The sequence below is a fragment of the Aspergillus karnatakaensis genome (genome assembly GCF_047715665.1).
Source record: "Aspergillus karnatakaensis strain CBS 102800 unplaced genomic scaffold BJY04scaffold_117, whole genome shotgun sequence".
Taxonomy (NCBI): domain Eukaryota; kingdom Fungi; phylum Ascomycota; class Eurotiomycetes; order Eurotiales; family Aspergillaceae; genus Aspergillus; species Aspergillus karnatakaensis.
This window is the reverse complement of record NW_027395829.1, coordinates 2,548-16,625: the sequence shown is the minus strand read 5'-3', so window position 1 is coordinate 16,625 and position 14,078 is coordinate 2,548. Positions and strand designations below refer to the sequence as shown.

At 48.1% G+C, this 14,078-nt stretch overlaps 4 protein-coding genes across 4 annotated transcripts; 2 read left to right on the top strand and 2 right to left on the bottom strand.

Annotated features, from left to right (window-relative positions):
- Window positions 1–2,056: 2,056 nt before the first annotated feature.
- On the bottom strand, window positions 2,057–4,151 carry BJY04DRAFT_226148 (acyl-CoA dehydrogenase family protein). Its single transcript, XM_073718354.1, has 6 exons — window positions 3,587–4,151; window positions 3,409–3,492; window positions 3,104–3,331; window positions 2,898–2,985; window positions 2,522–2,825; window positions 2,057–2,462 (listed from the first exon to the last, which is right to left on the bottom strand). Exons 1-6 carry the CDS (start codon window positions 4,019–4,021, stop codon window positions 2,300–2,302), a joined length of 1,302 nt encoding a protein of 433 aa, XP_073564134.1. The 5' UTR covers window positions 4,022–4,151; the 3' UTR covers window positions 2,057–2,299.
- Window positions 4,152–4,571: 420 nt separating this feature from the next.
- On the bottom strand, window positions 4,572–6,018 carry BJY04DRAFT_212157 (uncharacterized protein; the record flags this gene model as incomplete). Its single annotated transcript, XM_073714508.1, has 3 exons — window positions 4,572–5,602; window positions 5,657–5,803; window positions 5,892–6,018. 3 exons carry the CDS (start codon window positions 6,016–6,018, stop codon window positions 4,572–4,574), a joined length of 1,305 nt encoding a protein of 434 aa, XP_073564133.1.
- Window positions 6,019–7,590: 1,572 nt separating this feature from the next.
- On the top strand, window positions 7,591–8,366 carry BJY04DRAFT_225137 (bZIP transcription factor; the record flags this gene model as incomplete). Its single annotated transcript, XM_073718147.1, has 3 exons — window positions 7,591–7,662; window positions 7,725–7,931; window positions 8,004–8,366. The coding sequence occupies 3 exons, from the start codon at window positions 7,591–7,593 to the stop codon at window positions 8,364–8,366; spliced, it is 642 nt and encodes a 213-aa protein (XP_073564132.1).
- Window positions 8,367–8,524: 158 nt separating this feature from the next.
- Window positions 8,525–11,174, top strand: BJY04DRAFT_17736 (uncharacterized protein). Its single transcript, XM_073709596.1, has one exon. The coding sequence runs from the start codon at window positions 8,849–8,851 to the stop codon at window positions 11,042–11,044; it is 2,196 nt and encodes a 731-aa protein (XP_073564131.1). The 5' UTR covers window positions 8,525–8,848; the 3' UTR covers window positions 11,045–11,174.
- Window positions 11,175–14,078: the final 2,904 nt, after the last annotated feature.

Sequence of the window (14,078 nt, the reverse complement as noted above, 5' to 3'; positions counted from 1 at the left end):
TAAATATCTTAACGTGCTGCTACAATAACGAGTATAAAACGTACCTTAGCGGGGCCAAGTCGCGGAGCTTGCCGTGGCGGATCTTGATCAGCCCAGCTGCGGCGATCCGGCCGCCTCGGAGAAAGGATGAATGCTGAAAGGAGCCGCGCTTCTTGATTCCAACATACAGCCGGAACGAGGGGTCCGCAACCTGATCAGTCAGCGTAGTCAACTAGAAACAGCGGTGTCGTACAAAAATCCACCAGTCCTCGCTGGAAAAGAGCTTGTCCTTGATGCGTTTGACGATGTGTTCTTTGCCATCGCCGAACCCTTTGGGTCCTTTGTCAGATAGCGAGGTGCTTTCTCTTGCTATCGCGTAGTCATTCGAGACGGATGCTGATGTGGAACGGGTTGACGGGCGTATACTTTCGAGGTTCTTGTCTGCTGGTAAATCGCGAGTCGCTATGATGCCGTCCAGACTGTCCTTGTAACGCTCATTGCTCGTCCACACCAGCTCGTTGTTCTTCGCCCAGCGAAACCGGCCGGTGCTGTCGACCGTCACCAAGTAATTGACCCGCTCCTCCCGCGAGAGGTACCGCACTTGCTCCCTCTCCAACTGATCGCGCGGACAAGCAGGGAGCTCCACCTCCTTTCCGGCGCCACGGTCCAGCCAGTAGAAGAAGCTTTCACTCGAGTCGGCAGTTTTCCAGTACTCGTGGTATTTCCGCAGGTTGCTCCCATGTCGATGCTTCGGGTCCATCATCTCTAGAAAGTATTGCAAGTCCATCGCTTTGCTCGAGGTTGCCGGCGACGGGTTCTGGCGGCGGGCGGAGGTCGTTTCACGGTTGCTGTCGCCGCGAGCTAGCTTGGCTATGTGAACTGCATGTTTCCAGTTCCGCTGGGCTTGGACGGTCGGCGAGCTAGCAGGTGCGGTCGCAGAGCGTAAACGCTCCTGGCCTTGGGCGTTTTCGACAACCTAGGGAGTCAGTATTGCAGGACAACGGCGGGCAGGGTCGTACATCGAACCAGCGGTTTTTCGAGTCGAGCTGGCGACCTTGTAGCTCCCGGCGCGTGCGATAGCCACGGTAGACTCGCTAGATTATCAACGGGTGAAGCGTGAGGGAGTGAAATGCTGGTACCTGGATCAAACACGCCGACGCAATGACGTCATGGTCGTGTTCGGCGTCCTGGGGGTCGACCATAGCGGACTATGAGAGAGAGAACATCGAGGGATAAGAGTTGAAGTACATCAATCACGACATAGGGAGGAAAAGTAGGAAATGAGAGGGAGAGAGAGACGCAAGAGAGGTCGCAAGATCTCCGGATTCCAGAACGAACTTCAAGGGGGAAGGCGGTCTGCCAGCACCTTTTGGCCTCAGGCATGAGTAGCCCTGTAAGGCTGCATAATCGGGGTTTCACCGTTTCACCGCGTCAACTGGAGCGATCGGCGAGCTGCAAACCTTTACGTCAATTTGTGTTTGGAGACTGTTTTATGCCCTCACACTTACTTGTCTTTTCTTGGGCTGGCTACTCTACGGAATATATATTGTTTCACTAGGCGTGGGCCTCGAAGATCGAATGTCCAGTCGTGAGGAGACTACGGTATAGTCGGCATCATATTTCCTACAAATGATCTCGCACATGCCAGTCTCAACAGATTATCCTCAGACCAAGGCTGGACTCTGCTCAGCTACTGCTTCACGCGCCACACCTGCAGCTTGGACCAACTCTCAGCCACACCTCCGGAACCGAGAGCGCTGACTTCTTAGGGTTACCCCTGTATCGTCACTCCGTCGGTTAATCTTCGTATCATTCTAGATACGGAGTACTGCGTACTAGCATCCTACTCAGAGCCGACAGGAGTGATGCAGTGCCAGCCAGATATGGCAGATAGCCGTATTCCTCCAGATACTTTTCTCTATCATAAGACCTTCATGCCACCTGCTTCTTGCGCTGCTAGATTATACCCGTTCATAATGTTACCCTTTTCTCTTTCTTATATGTTACACGATCTGCGGACGAGTAATTAGAGCCGCTGTCTGCTAAGAGAAGAGATCACAGGTTCTGCTGCAATGAAATATGAACCAGCGACTAATGCCTGCACTAGATTTATAGTTCCAGTCAAAGAGTATGAATCACTTTGCCAAAAAGACCCCCGTAAGCAACTAACAAGACCTGAATTTCGTCTCATCTAGACAAAATACCCAACTCTTTACAGACAACCGTGTCACTGTGAACAATCTGAAGGCATTATCTCAAAAGCACATCCGATTTTCACATCCCGCCTGACTGCAGCAATCCAGCAAGTCTCCATCACCAACTATTCCTCCCCAAAAGTACTAAACCAAGGCCTATACCCCGCCTTCGTAATCAACTCCTGCAACGCCCTCCTCCTCATCCCCACATTCCCCCCATCAAAAATCGGCAGCACCAGCGCCGTAGAAAGCAACTCCGCAAAAGGCAGCTCAGAGTTATACGCAGACCTACAGTATCAATCCTATCAGCACCGAACAAGAAAAGAAGGAAAATAAATAAAACTCACACCCCAACCGCATTGATCGCATCCAACGCACTCTGCACCGCCGCCTCACCACAGTGCACCTTCGCCAGCAACGCATGCTCCCTCCTACTCTCATGCTCCCCGGGCCCCTCAGCCAGGGAATGCGCCGCCTTCCACGTGAGATACCGGGACGTCTCAGTGCGCATCTTGATATTCACGAGTAAGTCGCCGACAGCCTGGCGTTGGGCGATTGGGACGGTGCCGCCGCGCGTGTCCTGGCTGAAGGACAATGCGGCGTCGAAGATTGCACGCTGGATGCCGACGCCCATGGCGCCGACCAGCATTGCTGTTGTAGGATTAGGTTATGCCAGAGTGAAGGATAACGAGGGATTGAGGGAAGACATAGACGTGAACATACCAGACATCTCGAACGTCCGTGTGATGACCTGCGCGCCTTCACCTGGTGGGCAGAGGAGGTTTTTCGCGGGGACGCGGAGGTTGGTGTACTAGGACAGCAAGTTAGCACTTCATGTCGATTTACCTCTCCACCAGCTACACCACCCATCACACGAGCAGTTGAAAAAACAAAAAAAAAAAAAGAAAAAAACAGCACTGGTGACATACCCTCACATGCGGCCCCGAAACAGCACTATGCCCCACAGTCTCAATATGCTTCAACACCTCGAAACTCCCCGGGTTACGATCAATATCCTTCCGCGTGACGAGCAGAACGAGAATCAGATCTCTTGGGTGCGATGCATTCTTGACGACGTCCTCGTCGACGCACCGCGCAACAACGCAGCTGAGGTCTGCGCCGCCAAAATCCCATCCCGCGGAGGAGGTTGCCCAAATCTATCATCGTGTTAGTCGGATTAGGTTTGAGATAGAAAGGGATAGTGTGCAAGGAGTTGAAGGGGGTGGGTGCATACCTTCTCCCCATTCAACACCCACTCATCACCATCTCGGTACGCTGTCGTTTGCAGACCTGGGGCACCGGGCTCGAGCCAATTCGCCTATATAGCGTAGTCAGTTAAGATCGCTGCATGCCATGTGCACCACACAAGAAAACAAAACGTTGGAGAGAAAAGATCAGGATCAGGCACATACTACACCCCCCGGCTCTGAGAACACCAAACTCGCAATCGGCCCGCCCTCCCCCTTCCCCTCCTCAACATCCGTCACCAAAAACGGCTCCAAAAACTCCCCCACCTCCTCCCGAAACGCCAGAACAAGCGGCGTAAGCCCCAACCCCGTACCGAAAATCGTTAGGCTCGCCGACGCCTCAACGGCGTAGAATTCCTCAACTAATATCGCGGACTCGATTAGACTTCCGCCTGTCCCGCCTAGCTGCTGTGGGATCTGCGCTTTGATGAGGCCTGCGGAGACGGCGGCTGTGTAGACTGGTTTGAGGGCTTGGAAGCGTTGTTCTGGTGTTGGGAGGGATTTGTAGGTTTCTTTTGCGGAGGCGAGGTGGGTTGAGGCGAAGGAGCGGGCTGCGGTGCGCGTGGTGGATTCGGTGGGGGACAGAGTGAAGGAGACCATTTTGGGTGTTTTTTTTTTTCTTCTTCGTTTTTCTCTGAGCTACTAGAGATCAAGTCAAGTGATTTATTAATGGACTTCTTTCTCCTAACGACTGGGATAGATTCGGTGAGGGGTAAGAGATCTATTTATGTTGTACAATGACGCTGCGGCTGAGTTCAGCTGAATGAGAATGAGGGGGTGAGGAGGTACTTGGAGACTTGGCTCTCCGCTGGAGGATTGCGCCAAGTGGCGAGGGCAGGGATGTTGCGAGATAAGCTTACTTTTGACTTTTCGTATTCCTCCGAGGCTAGGGACAGACAGACGTCATGATTGTCCGGGATATGGCTTTAGTCTGGGGCGAAATATTACTAGATCTTGTAGGGCTGATTAGCACGCACAATATAGCTAGTTGAAGACACTCAGTGCCTGCTCTCTGTCAAGTATATAGGATTTATAAGACAAAATAAGCTAAACACATTCTCCCAGCGCAGAACAGAACAAGGGTATATGATATAATGTAACAAGAAACCTGCAAACACTCCCATCCAAGCTCCTGAACGATATATAAAAATCACAAACAACGCAACACCCGCCCCGACAGAACATGAAGCAGTAACAACCGCGCCCCCCCACGGACTGCCCTGCCCATCCCCCGATAAACCCTCAACGCGCCAACGGCATGCAGAATTGGCCACAGCCCGCCATCCTCCTCCATACCATAACACTGCACCTGCAAGTCTTTCACGGCCTTGATAACAACCCACATGAACCCCTGCTCTGTCAGGAGAGGCAGTCCAGTTTCAATATCGACTTCCGCGCTATCTGCAAGCAGGGCCTCAATCCGGCTAATGAAGAGATGTGTCTTCTCAACGGACTCGCTAACGCGCCACAGTGTAAGCAGGAGCAGGAATAACGAGAGGAAGCGAGATGCCTCGTCGACGAAGCGGGGGATTGCAGCAATGTCACGGTGGAGATAGTGCGTGAGACGGCTACCGAATTCCAGCCCGGCAAGTGTATGTTGCAGCAGCAAAAGACCACTTCCAGGGGAGACGTCGACAGGAAACGGAGAAGGGGAGAAACCGCGGTGGCGGATTTCGCTGACCAGGAAGTGGATCAGTTGCTGCATCTGCTCTTCTTCTGTCCGGCGGGGATCGGTGGGTGCTGGCTCGGTGACGAGATACGGCATTAGATGTGCCATTTGCAGCGCTGGTAGTGAGCAAGAAGCTAGACTTGCCCTCAACCCGCCCCGGGCGGCGAGGGCCGCTTCGTACCCGCGTAGATGGGCGTTTGCTGCTACGGGATCTGATAGTCTGGCTTCGGTTATGGCGGCCATGATAATCCCGCCCAGAACCTCGTCGGTTACGCGGCCGTGGTTCTGGCTGATTGCGTCGTTGAGGAGCTTATATGCCCGCTGCTTTCTCCGGGCCACGGAGGTTCGTACGAGGCCGCCGCTGGTGTTGGTGAAGAGACCGTTTGCGGCGATCAGCATCCACCACATTGTCAGGCTGGATCCTAGTGAGATGGGGAAGCTGACGTCGCGGACGGCGCTGAATTCCGAGTCTGGTCGTGCGCCGTACACTTGGGATGGGACGTGGAGGAGGTCTATTAAGTTAGAGATTGTGAAGTGGTATGCTCGGATGGTATGCGAGTGCTCACAAGAGTGCAACAGAGAGCGATCCTCCGATGTCAGCGCAAAAGGCACCTCGCAGAAAGGGTCCAGCGAGGTCGCGATCTCGTAGATCTCCGGAGCGGGGCGCTGGAGGACCAGGGCCTGGTGGGTCGGCGCATCATCGGGTCTCGCGGCTGGGCCCGTCGAACCCTCGGTTTCCTCAATCAACGGACTTTGTAAAACTCCGGGATGCTAGAAGTGTATACTTTAGCGCATCCATACCAACCAGGATAGATAACAGCCTGCGCACCTTGGAGGTCTTTGCAGGGGCAGCACCAATCCGCCAGGACAAAACAGCGGGCTTGGAGAATTGCGGAGACTTGGAGTTGCTCTTGCCAGGCGGCACCATGGTCTCCAGCTACATATTCGGCGTGACGCCGATATCAAAGGCCAGATCTCGCGGTGGTGGTCGCGGTGAGGTCGGCTGGAGCCTTCTAGCCGCGGAAATTAACCGGGATGGCATTGGATGGGGGCCGTTTCAGGGTCTAGCCTGGCAAGCGAGGCTGGGCGTCTTGTTTCAGAAAGCAATAAGCAAATACGCACAACGCCGTGAGCCTGCTCTCTCAAGCTCTTCTTGGCTGGCCACGTTGGAGTTCAAACTTCACCCTCACCGCGGCATCGGCGTTGTTTCGGCCAAGCGTTACCCCAATCGGCTGGTCTTGCATCCTCACGATCGCACCCTGCAGTCATTGCTGACCCAAATCCCGATGTAGGCTATCTTTCCTGTCGCGCATCTCGTGATCGGCTGCATCAAATCCCGTCGCATCCTGGTCGCACAGTCTCACGGTCTCACCCCGCCAGTTGTCCCTCACCGGAACTCGTAGTCGCACGGTGTCGTCATGGCAGAAGACGCATAGAATGTTCCCATTCACCCTCTGCAGACATCTCCAGCTGGAAAATTGGAGAATTGGAGAATGGAGAATGGAGTGGTATCACAGCCAAGTCTTCTAGCCAGGCTCGGCGCGGATTTCTCATGGGTTGGTCATCCACCCCTCAAGGCTTGACCTTCTCCCGAATCCCTCATTGGTAAAGCCCATGCCTGTCATCGCACCAAGCAATCGTGCGAGTGGTCACGAACATTGTTATATTCGCGAAGGATCGTGAGGGGCCGGTTGCGTGCCCCAAATCTGGCATTCGCGGTGCCCGTTTCGCTTCCGGTAATCTGTCTCGTCTTCAGAGATGAAGTGCAATTTCTGGAGACGAGTCGTAGTCGTCGAGATAAGCCACGATGCCTGGTTGATATGCTATATTACTACTCCCTAAGTAATCACGATTAGTATCGAAGTATCGAAGAAAGTAAACAACAAGGAAACCTCACCCGGAACCACGGCAGACTCGAAGAAAGGAATACGTACTCCTGCGGGATTTTCCCAACCCAAAACCCCCGGGAGATGGCACGATAATATGCCAAATGACGGTAGGGGCGTGCCCCTTCGCGAAGGCAGGCCGAACCATCGCCGAAAACAGACACTGATTCCAGCAGCGTGATAGGTGCGATTTCGTGCCCGGCCAGGCACCGAGATTCTCTTCCACCAGCGACTTTATCTACCACCGTCCGCACCGGCAGTCCGGCACGCAGGTAAGCAGGTAAGCACGATGTAAGACACGGGAGTAACATCTTGACTCGAGGCCTTGCCGGATACGCTCGTGCGAGACGCCACAGATTTCTATCTTCGGTTTAGCCTCCCCCTCACGGTGCATGGGCACTGGTCAGCCTTATGCTGTTGGATCGACAGATCACTTGGGTTCAGCAGCGCGCTTGGCGAAAGGGTCTTCTTCTATAAGATCCCCTGGACCCTCGCGTGTTTAGTGATCTTGTTCATCAGCGACATTGCTTGGCTCTCCACTCGAGTTACACGCTTACCTCCTATCCACGGAAAATCCATCCTCCACACTACTCCTACTACCGCTATTGCATACAATGACCTCCTACACCACCACCTCCTCCGATCAAACCGATCACTCGGCGCTCTGGGCGTCTTCGAGTATCCAGGTACATACACAGCCCCCCTCTCAGCAGTCTATTCTCTCGGAACCCCGCTAACAAAACTCCAGTTCACAATCCCCCAATGGGCCGAAGAACCCGCCCACCACGCCTCCGACCACTCCTCCGGCGACGAACAATACCCCTTCCCGGACATGCTCGAGTTCCCCGACCTACGCGCCTCGCTAAACACAAGAGCATACACACAATCCCAATCCCAAACGCCACAATCACCCGCAACAACCATCAGCGACGGGCCAGGCGAGGATAAATCCAAGGTGAGACTCAACCCCTCCAGACCAACATCAGATGATGTCTCAAGAACCCAATACTAATAAAAAATGTAACAGCGCCGGCGCGAACAAAACCGCAACGCGCAACGCGCGTACCGCGAACGCAAAGAAAAATACATCAAAAACCTCCTCAAGCACATCGACGAGATGAACCGGAACCAAGCCCGCTTATCGGAGTCGTACGAGACGATGCGGCAGGAAGCATTGAGACTGCAGGACCAGGTGGAGGATTTGAAGGCGCAGTTGAATATCTTTAGTAAGGCGCAGGTTGTGCTGGTGAAGTTTCCGGAGGATGCGATTGCACATTCAAATGGGAATGGAGCGGCGCTGTTGAATGGGGCTCAGGTGCAGTTGCAGGGGATGGAGCAGCTGGACCCGTTGTTGGGTGTTGGGGGGGATATTGCTTATCCGACGTTATAAGGGACGAAAAAATTTTGGATGTGTTTATGAGCAATGGTGCTTTTTGGCGTTGGTGTTGGGGTTGGGTTGACTTTTGTGATCACTTGTCTAATTATAATATAGACCGATGTCGAAATCAATAGATGGCGGTGTTCTGAACCTGATGCAAATAACCTTTTCGCCTCTCTGCTTATCATCGTCATACTCGGGAAATCTTGAGATCGTCAGACCCACCCCTGCCCAGTGCGCTGCCTCGGCCCCGGTTTCGTATATACTTCCTAGATGGGGATCAAGTACGATAAGGCCCCATACCCCCGCTCGTGGCGCAGGTACCTGGTAATGCTATAAGAACCAGTCCCCGTCATTTATCTGTTTGAATGTGGAGGAGAGTTTTTCACAATTTCATTCAAATTCTTGGCCATTCGATTCTGTTGCAGTCTTTACCAATTCTATACTGAGTTGCTGGCAGCGGATCCCAGCTGATCCAGTGCGCCAGTCGCATCATGGCTGAAAGAGAGAGCTTGCTGAAGGCTCCAACAATAGAGCTCAACGAAGGCTCGAACACCAAATACCCGAAAACGGGGTCATTAGACTACAACGAAGCCCAACAATCGCCCTCGGGTGTTTGCGAAGCAGAACACCCAGGGAACCGCCAGGTCCGATCGAAACCCCTAAAATGGGTCCTCCTCCTATTTGCCGTCCTCGCAGGTGTATACCTCCTACCCTCATCCTCGAAACAACGACAAGACCAAAACTCACTACCACCACCACCTCCACCCGAGCCCATCTCCATCACCGAACTCCCCCTCCCCCCTGTCATAACCACCACCACCCCCGGCGCCTGCACACATCCCTCCGGCTGTATCGCCCAAACATCCACCCATTTCCAATCCGGCGACTTCACGCCAGACGGAACACACATCGTCGTCAACATTGAATTCATCGGCGCCCCGGCACCCCCCGATCCAGCGAGCATATACACAGGCGAACAGCTCATCCTGCTCAAAACCAACGGCGACACGTTCGCCACCGGCGAAGCCTGGAAGTGTCTGACCTGCGGGATTTCTCGCGAGAATAAACACCTGATAAAGGCTCACGGGGACTACCCGCATGTCTCCCGCAGCGGACTGAAAATCCTCTGGGGGCAGACCATCATCGAGTGCAGCGGGGACCTGTTCAGCAGCGCGGAGTGCACGGCGGAGAAAACACACATATACCCGATCTTCTGGCAGATTACCCCCGACGGACCTGAATCTGGATCTGGATCTAATACCGGGGGCGCAATGCGCGAACTCCGCTTACACCCAGACGATAGGCATCTCGGGTGGAACTCCTTCACGGAGAACGGGGGGCAGCACGCTTACCTCGGCCGACTAGAATTTAATCCGCGCCCGACGACGGCAGATGGGAGGATTCAGACTCCGCGCTACGACCTCGTTAACGTGCAAGCCCTGATCACGCCCACCGGTCCAGCACCCATAACAACAGATCAGCAAGCCAAAACGCTGACTATTAACCCGGAAGCGATCACAATCGGCGAACTGCGCGGCTTCAGCGGCGACGGCTCCGAGATCCTGTATCTCGGGTATCCGCGCGAAAGCAGCAACATCGATATCTTCGCCGTGCATATACTCACTGGTGTAATCCGGCGCCTGACATCCCACCCCGAATATATCGACCCGGTCTCCTTCTCACGAGACAACAACTGGTTCGTCGGGATGGACACCCGCGAATCAAACAGGAGCATGTTCATGGCCGGGCTGCGGGGGATCCCACCGGTAACGGATCTCGTCACCGTGATGGCCGCTGCATCAGTGCGGAATAACCAGGATAGACGGTTCTTCCAGCCCGTCCTGCTGGATGCGGTTGGTGATCGCGGGGGGTATTTCGGGCAGCGGGTTAATGCGCCTCCTTCCAGTTCCAGGGCTAAGACCGACACCGATACCGATACCAGCCAAGATGGGCGTGAGGGTGAGGATGGGCGTGAGGGAAGCGGGAGCATAAGCGACCCCAACTGGAACGGCCGTGCGGACCCGGCCTTCTCGCCGGATGGAACGAGCATCGTCTACTGGCAGTCGCTGGTCACGGAGCCAGCCTGCGGCGGGGCGAACCCTTTGCAATGTCCCGAGAGTACAGCGGATGGCGGGCGTCGGTATAGGGTTATGCTCGCGCGGCTGAGGAGTCGGATACCTAGCGAGGCAGCGAAGGTCTTCGACGTCCCGGAGAGGATTCCCTGGGCGATGCCCTTTCCGCCTGGTGCTGTTGTCCCTGAGCCGTATATCCCTGAGGAGGGTGTTTATACCCTGTGGGGTGAGTCGGGGGGGTATGCGAATGTGACGCTGCAGCTGCAGAGGGATGCAGCGGGGAACGGTCGGGTTCGGTCTGTTTCGGTGAGGTATACGGACTTTGTGTCCTCTTTCTACGAGGGTGAGGATGAGGATGAGAGCGGGGAATATGTTCTCAACGGGTATGAGTCTGTCTCCGTTGACGTACCAGCTGAGAATCCCTGGATGAACCATCTTTTCTGGGAGAGTGATCTTGTTCAGACTCGTGCTGGGATTGTGACTGGTCGGAAGCAGACGAGTGAGGGGGGGTTTAATCTGAGTATTGAAGCGATGCGGAATGTGTTCAATGCGAGTGGGACGTTGACGACTACGGTTGGTGGGGTTGTGTATCGGCAGCCGGAGAATGGAGCTTGAGGTAGATTTCTTATCTGGTTTATATCAATGAGATGGATCCATAGACGGGCGCTGATGGGTAGTTTTGAGGGATGAGCATGGTTAATGTTGTCTTGAGATGTTAGCTGGAAGAGCCCGAGGATGGCAGCCTGAGGCACCAGCTGCTAGGCACTGCTCTGGATTGTCTCGGCGCGCTCGGCGCTGTAAATCCTGTCCGACGTGGGTCTGCTTGACGGATTCCATGGATATACAGTCTAGTCTATTCCGTCTAGAGCTCGCGTTCAAATACTGAATGCACAGTAACTGTCGAGAGAATGACGCGCGGGCTCTACCGTGCCAGGTCGTTTTGGAAAGTGGTATGATAGCTCCATGCTAATATATATATTTAACCATATAGCATGTTCTTTACCAGCAGGGTTAGGATTTCTATTTCTGGATTTAGCCTAATATAGTGCTGCTTTTTACTTAGGGACTAGTACTAGAATATAGGGTAAATATTTAAGTATATATATAAAGTACTTAAAAAGTAATCCTAGATAAGTTTAAAAGTAACTAGAATAAAGTTATATAATTTTTAAGTATTTTTAGATTCCTCCCTAATTATTTCTTAATAAAATATAATATTACTTAGCAGCCCTTTAATACTTTATATATTATTTATATAGAAATAATAATATTAAGCTAGCTTTTTTTACTTTAAAAAATTATTAATATTATTTTTTAATTCTAGTTTAACTTTTAAAGTAACTAGACTTTATTATACTATATTATTAATTATTAACTGCCACTCTACACAGTATCTAATAATATATTATTTTTATAAATTTAAGGTTATAATCTTGATTTTTAATATAAAGTACTTTTCTATAGCCTAAGAATAATTTCTATTATAATACTTATAATATATAAGAAAGAGGTAATCTTATTTTACTAGATTAATTAATATTAAAGAGATAAGTAATATATTTAAGGCTAGAAGCTAAGTTTGTTTACTAATTATTAATAATATTTATAAGTATAGGCTAGTATATATATATTATATTAACCTTCTACTTAAACTACTATATAACTGGTTTTTGTTACAGAAGAACCAACCTCTGGTTTCTTCCTAACCCTGGTAATCTCTTATAAGCTTGCAATACTTAACTTAACTTACTTAATCCTTTCTCTAAATAGTTTCTTGTCTAACTAGTATAAAGACTAGTTATAGTTAGGTTAAGCTTAATTAAAGTAGGCAAGACTAAGTATCCTATATATAGAATACCTGTAGAATAGTTTATATAAGTATATTATTATTTTAAAGATAACTCTGAGATAATAATTTACTATTAATTATAAAGGATAAGTAAGACTAGATATAGTAGTAATAAGTATCCTTAAATATTTATATTAGTATACTATCCCTTTACCTTCCCAGGGTATACTAAGTAATATACTTAATAAGGATATTTCTTTATTTAGTATTTCCTTACTAGTTCCTGGTCTACTAGATAATATATATATATGATTTTTTTATAGGTATATTACTAGGTAACTTTTATTATATAATAGTTAATATCTATTTATATCTATTAATACTGCTAGGTTTATCCTAATATTAAAGGTAGTTAATATATTAAGAGCCTAAATATTATAATAGTATAATCTTCTATAGCTAATAATATTTCTTCCTTAATAATAGTATCCTAGGATACTATTATCTCATTGCAATATTACTGGCCTGTATTATTCTGCCGTGCAGACTGCTTTGGCTGGGTTCTTAACAGTTTTGCCTACATGCTATATTATATATTTTATTTATATAGCCTTTTAATCTAGAGTATTTTTATTATATACTTTATATTTTATTAGTAGTCCTATTAATAACCCTAAAAATCTAAATATTTTTTATAAGAATAAAGAAAAAAGATTATCTAATAAATTAAAATAGAAATAGTAATCTAAAGCTAGATTTATAATTATAATCTAAAGTTTTAAATTATCTAAGAAGTTTATTCTAGAAGTTTTATAATTAAGTATACCTCAAGTATAAATATGATATATTATAGGTTATTTAAACTATAAGCCTTGTAAAATAGCTATTATATTTAAAAATTAAAAAATAGCTAAGTAATCTTTTCTACTATATACTTACTCCCTTTATATATAATAAAGTATAATTATTAATATTATTATATAATATTCTTTTATAAATTAGTTAGTATAGTAATAACTTTACTAACCTACTCTAGCACAGATAAATAAAATAACTTAATATAATAATATCTTAGTATAAATATACAGGTTATTATTATTTATTACCTGCTAGGGAGATTATGAGAAAGGGGTTTCTTATAGGCTTGGTTGAATTAGTGTATTTAAGACTCAGGAACCTAATAAGGAAATAAGAGCTATTTTTAAGGATTATATAAATAATATAAATTAATGCTAAGGTTTAGAATCTTGCTCTATAAGGATTTTAAAGTTAGTTAGCCTATAACTAAATTAGTACTAGTAAGATATTTATATATTTTTATAATTATTCTCTTTTTTTCTAGGCCTTAGTCCTTAAGGATAGGGGTTTTTATTATCTAAGCTAGATATATATTTAGTAAGCACTAGTAAAAACTCTATATAACTAGTAAAACCTCTTTATAAAGGGAAGAAACCTTCTTACAAGTAACTAACTATTATGTAGTAGTATATAAACTCTTATCCTTTATAAGTATAGACTCTTATCTTTTAGGGATAGTATAATTATATTAGTATACTTTATAAGCAGGCTAACCTTTATAACTAGTATAGCTTTATAGAGTACTTATAAATTAAAGTAAGTAAAATTTATATAGGATTAATAACTCCTAACTAGTAAAATCTTATCTTAAGTAAAAATCTTATAGAATATTTAATAGTATTAAAATAAAGTATAAAGTAAGTATTTAAGTAAAGTACTATTTTATAAAATACTTAAAAAAATATTACTTTTTTAAAGTATTTCTAGTAAGTAATTATATAGATAAAGTTAAAATTTACCTTATTTTTAGAAAGAATAATATTTATATAATATCTTTTCTGT

What these genes read in the sequence shown, in the direction of transcription:
- BJY04DRAFT_226148 (XM_073718354.1), bottom strand. Translation starts at nt 4,021, where the DNA reads ATGGTCTCCTTCACTCTGTCCCCCACCGAATCCACCACGCGCACCGCA. An exon ending in TTTCGGGGCCGCATGTGAGG is followed by an intron (nt 2,986 to 3,103) that starts GTATGTCACCAG and finishes TTGCTGTCCTAG; the next exon opens with TACACCAACCTCCGCGTCCC. An exon ending in GCGATCAATGCGGTTGGGGT is followed by an intron (nt 2,463 to 2,521) that starts GTGAGTTTTATT and finishes TTGATACTGTAG; the next exon opens with GTCTGCGTATAACTCTGAGC.
- BJY04DRAFT_17736 (XM_073709596.1), top strand. Translation starts at nt 8,849, where the DNA reads ATGGCTGAAAGAGAGAGCTTGCTGAAGGCTCCAACAATAGAGCTCAAC.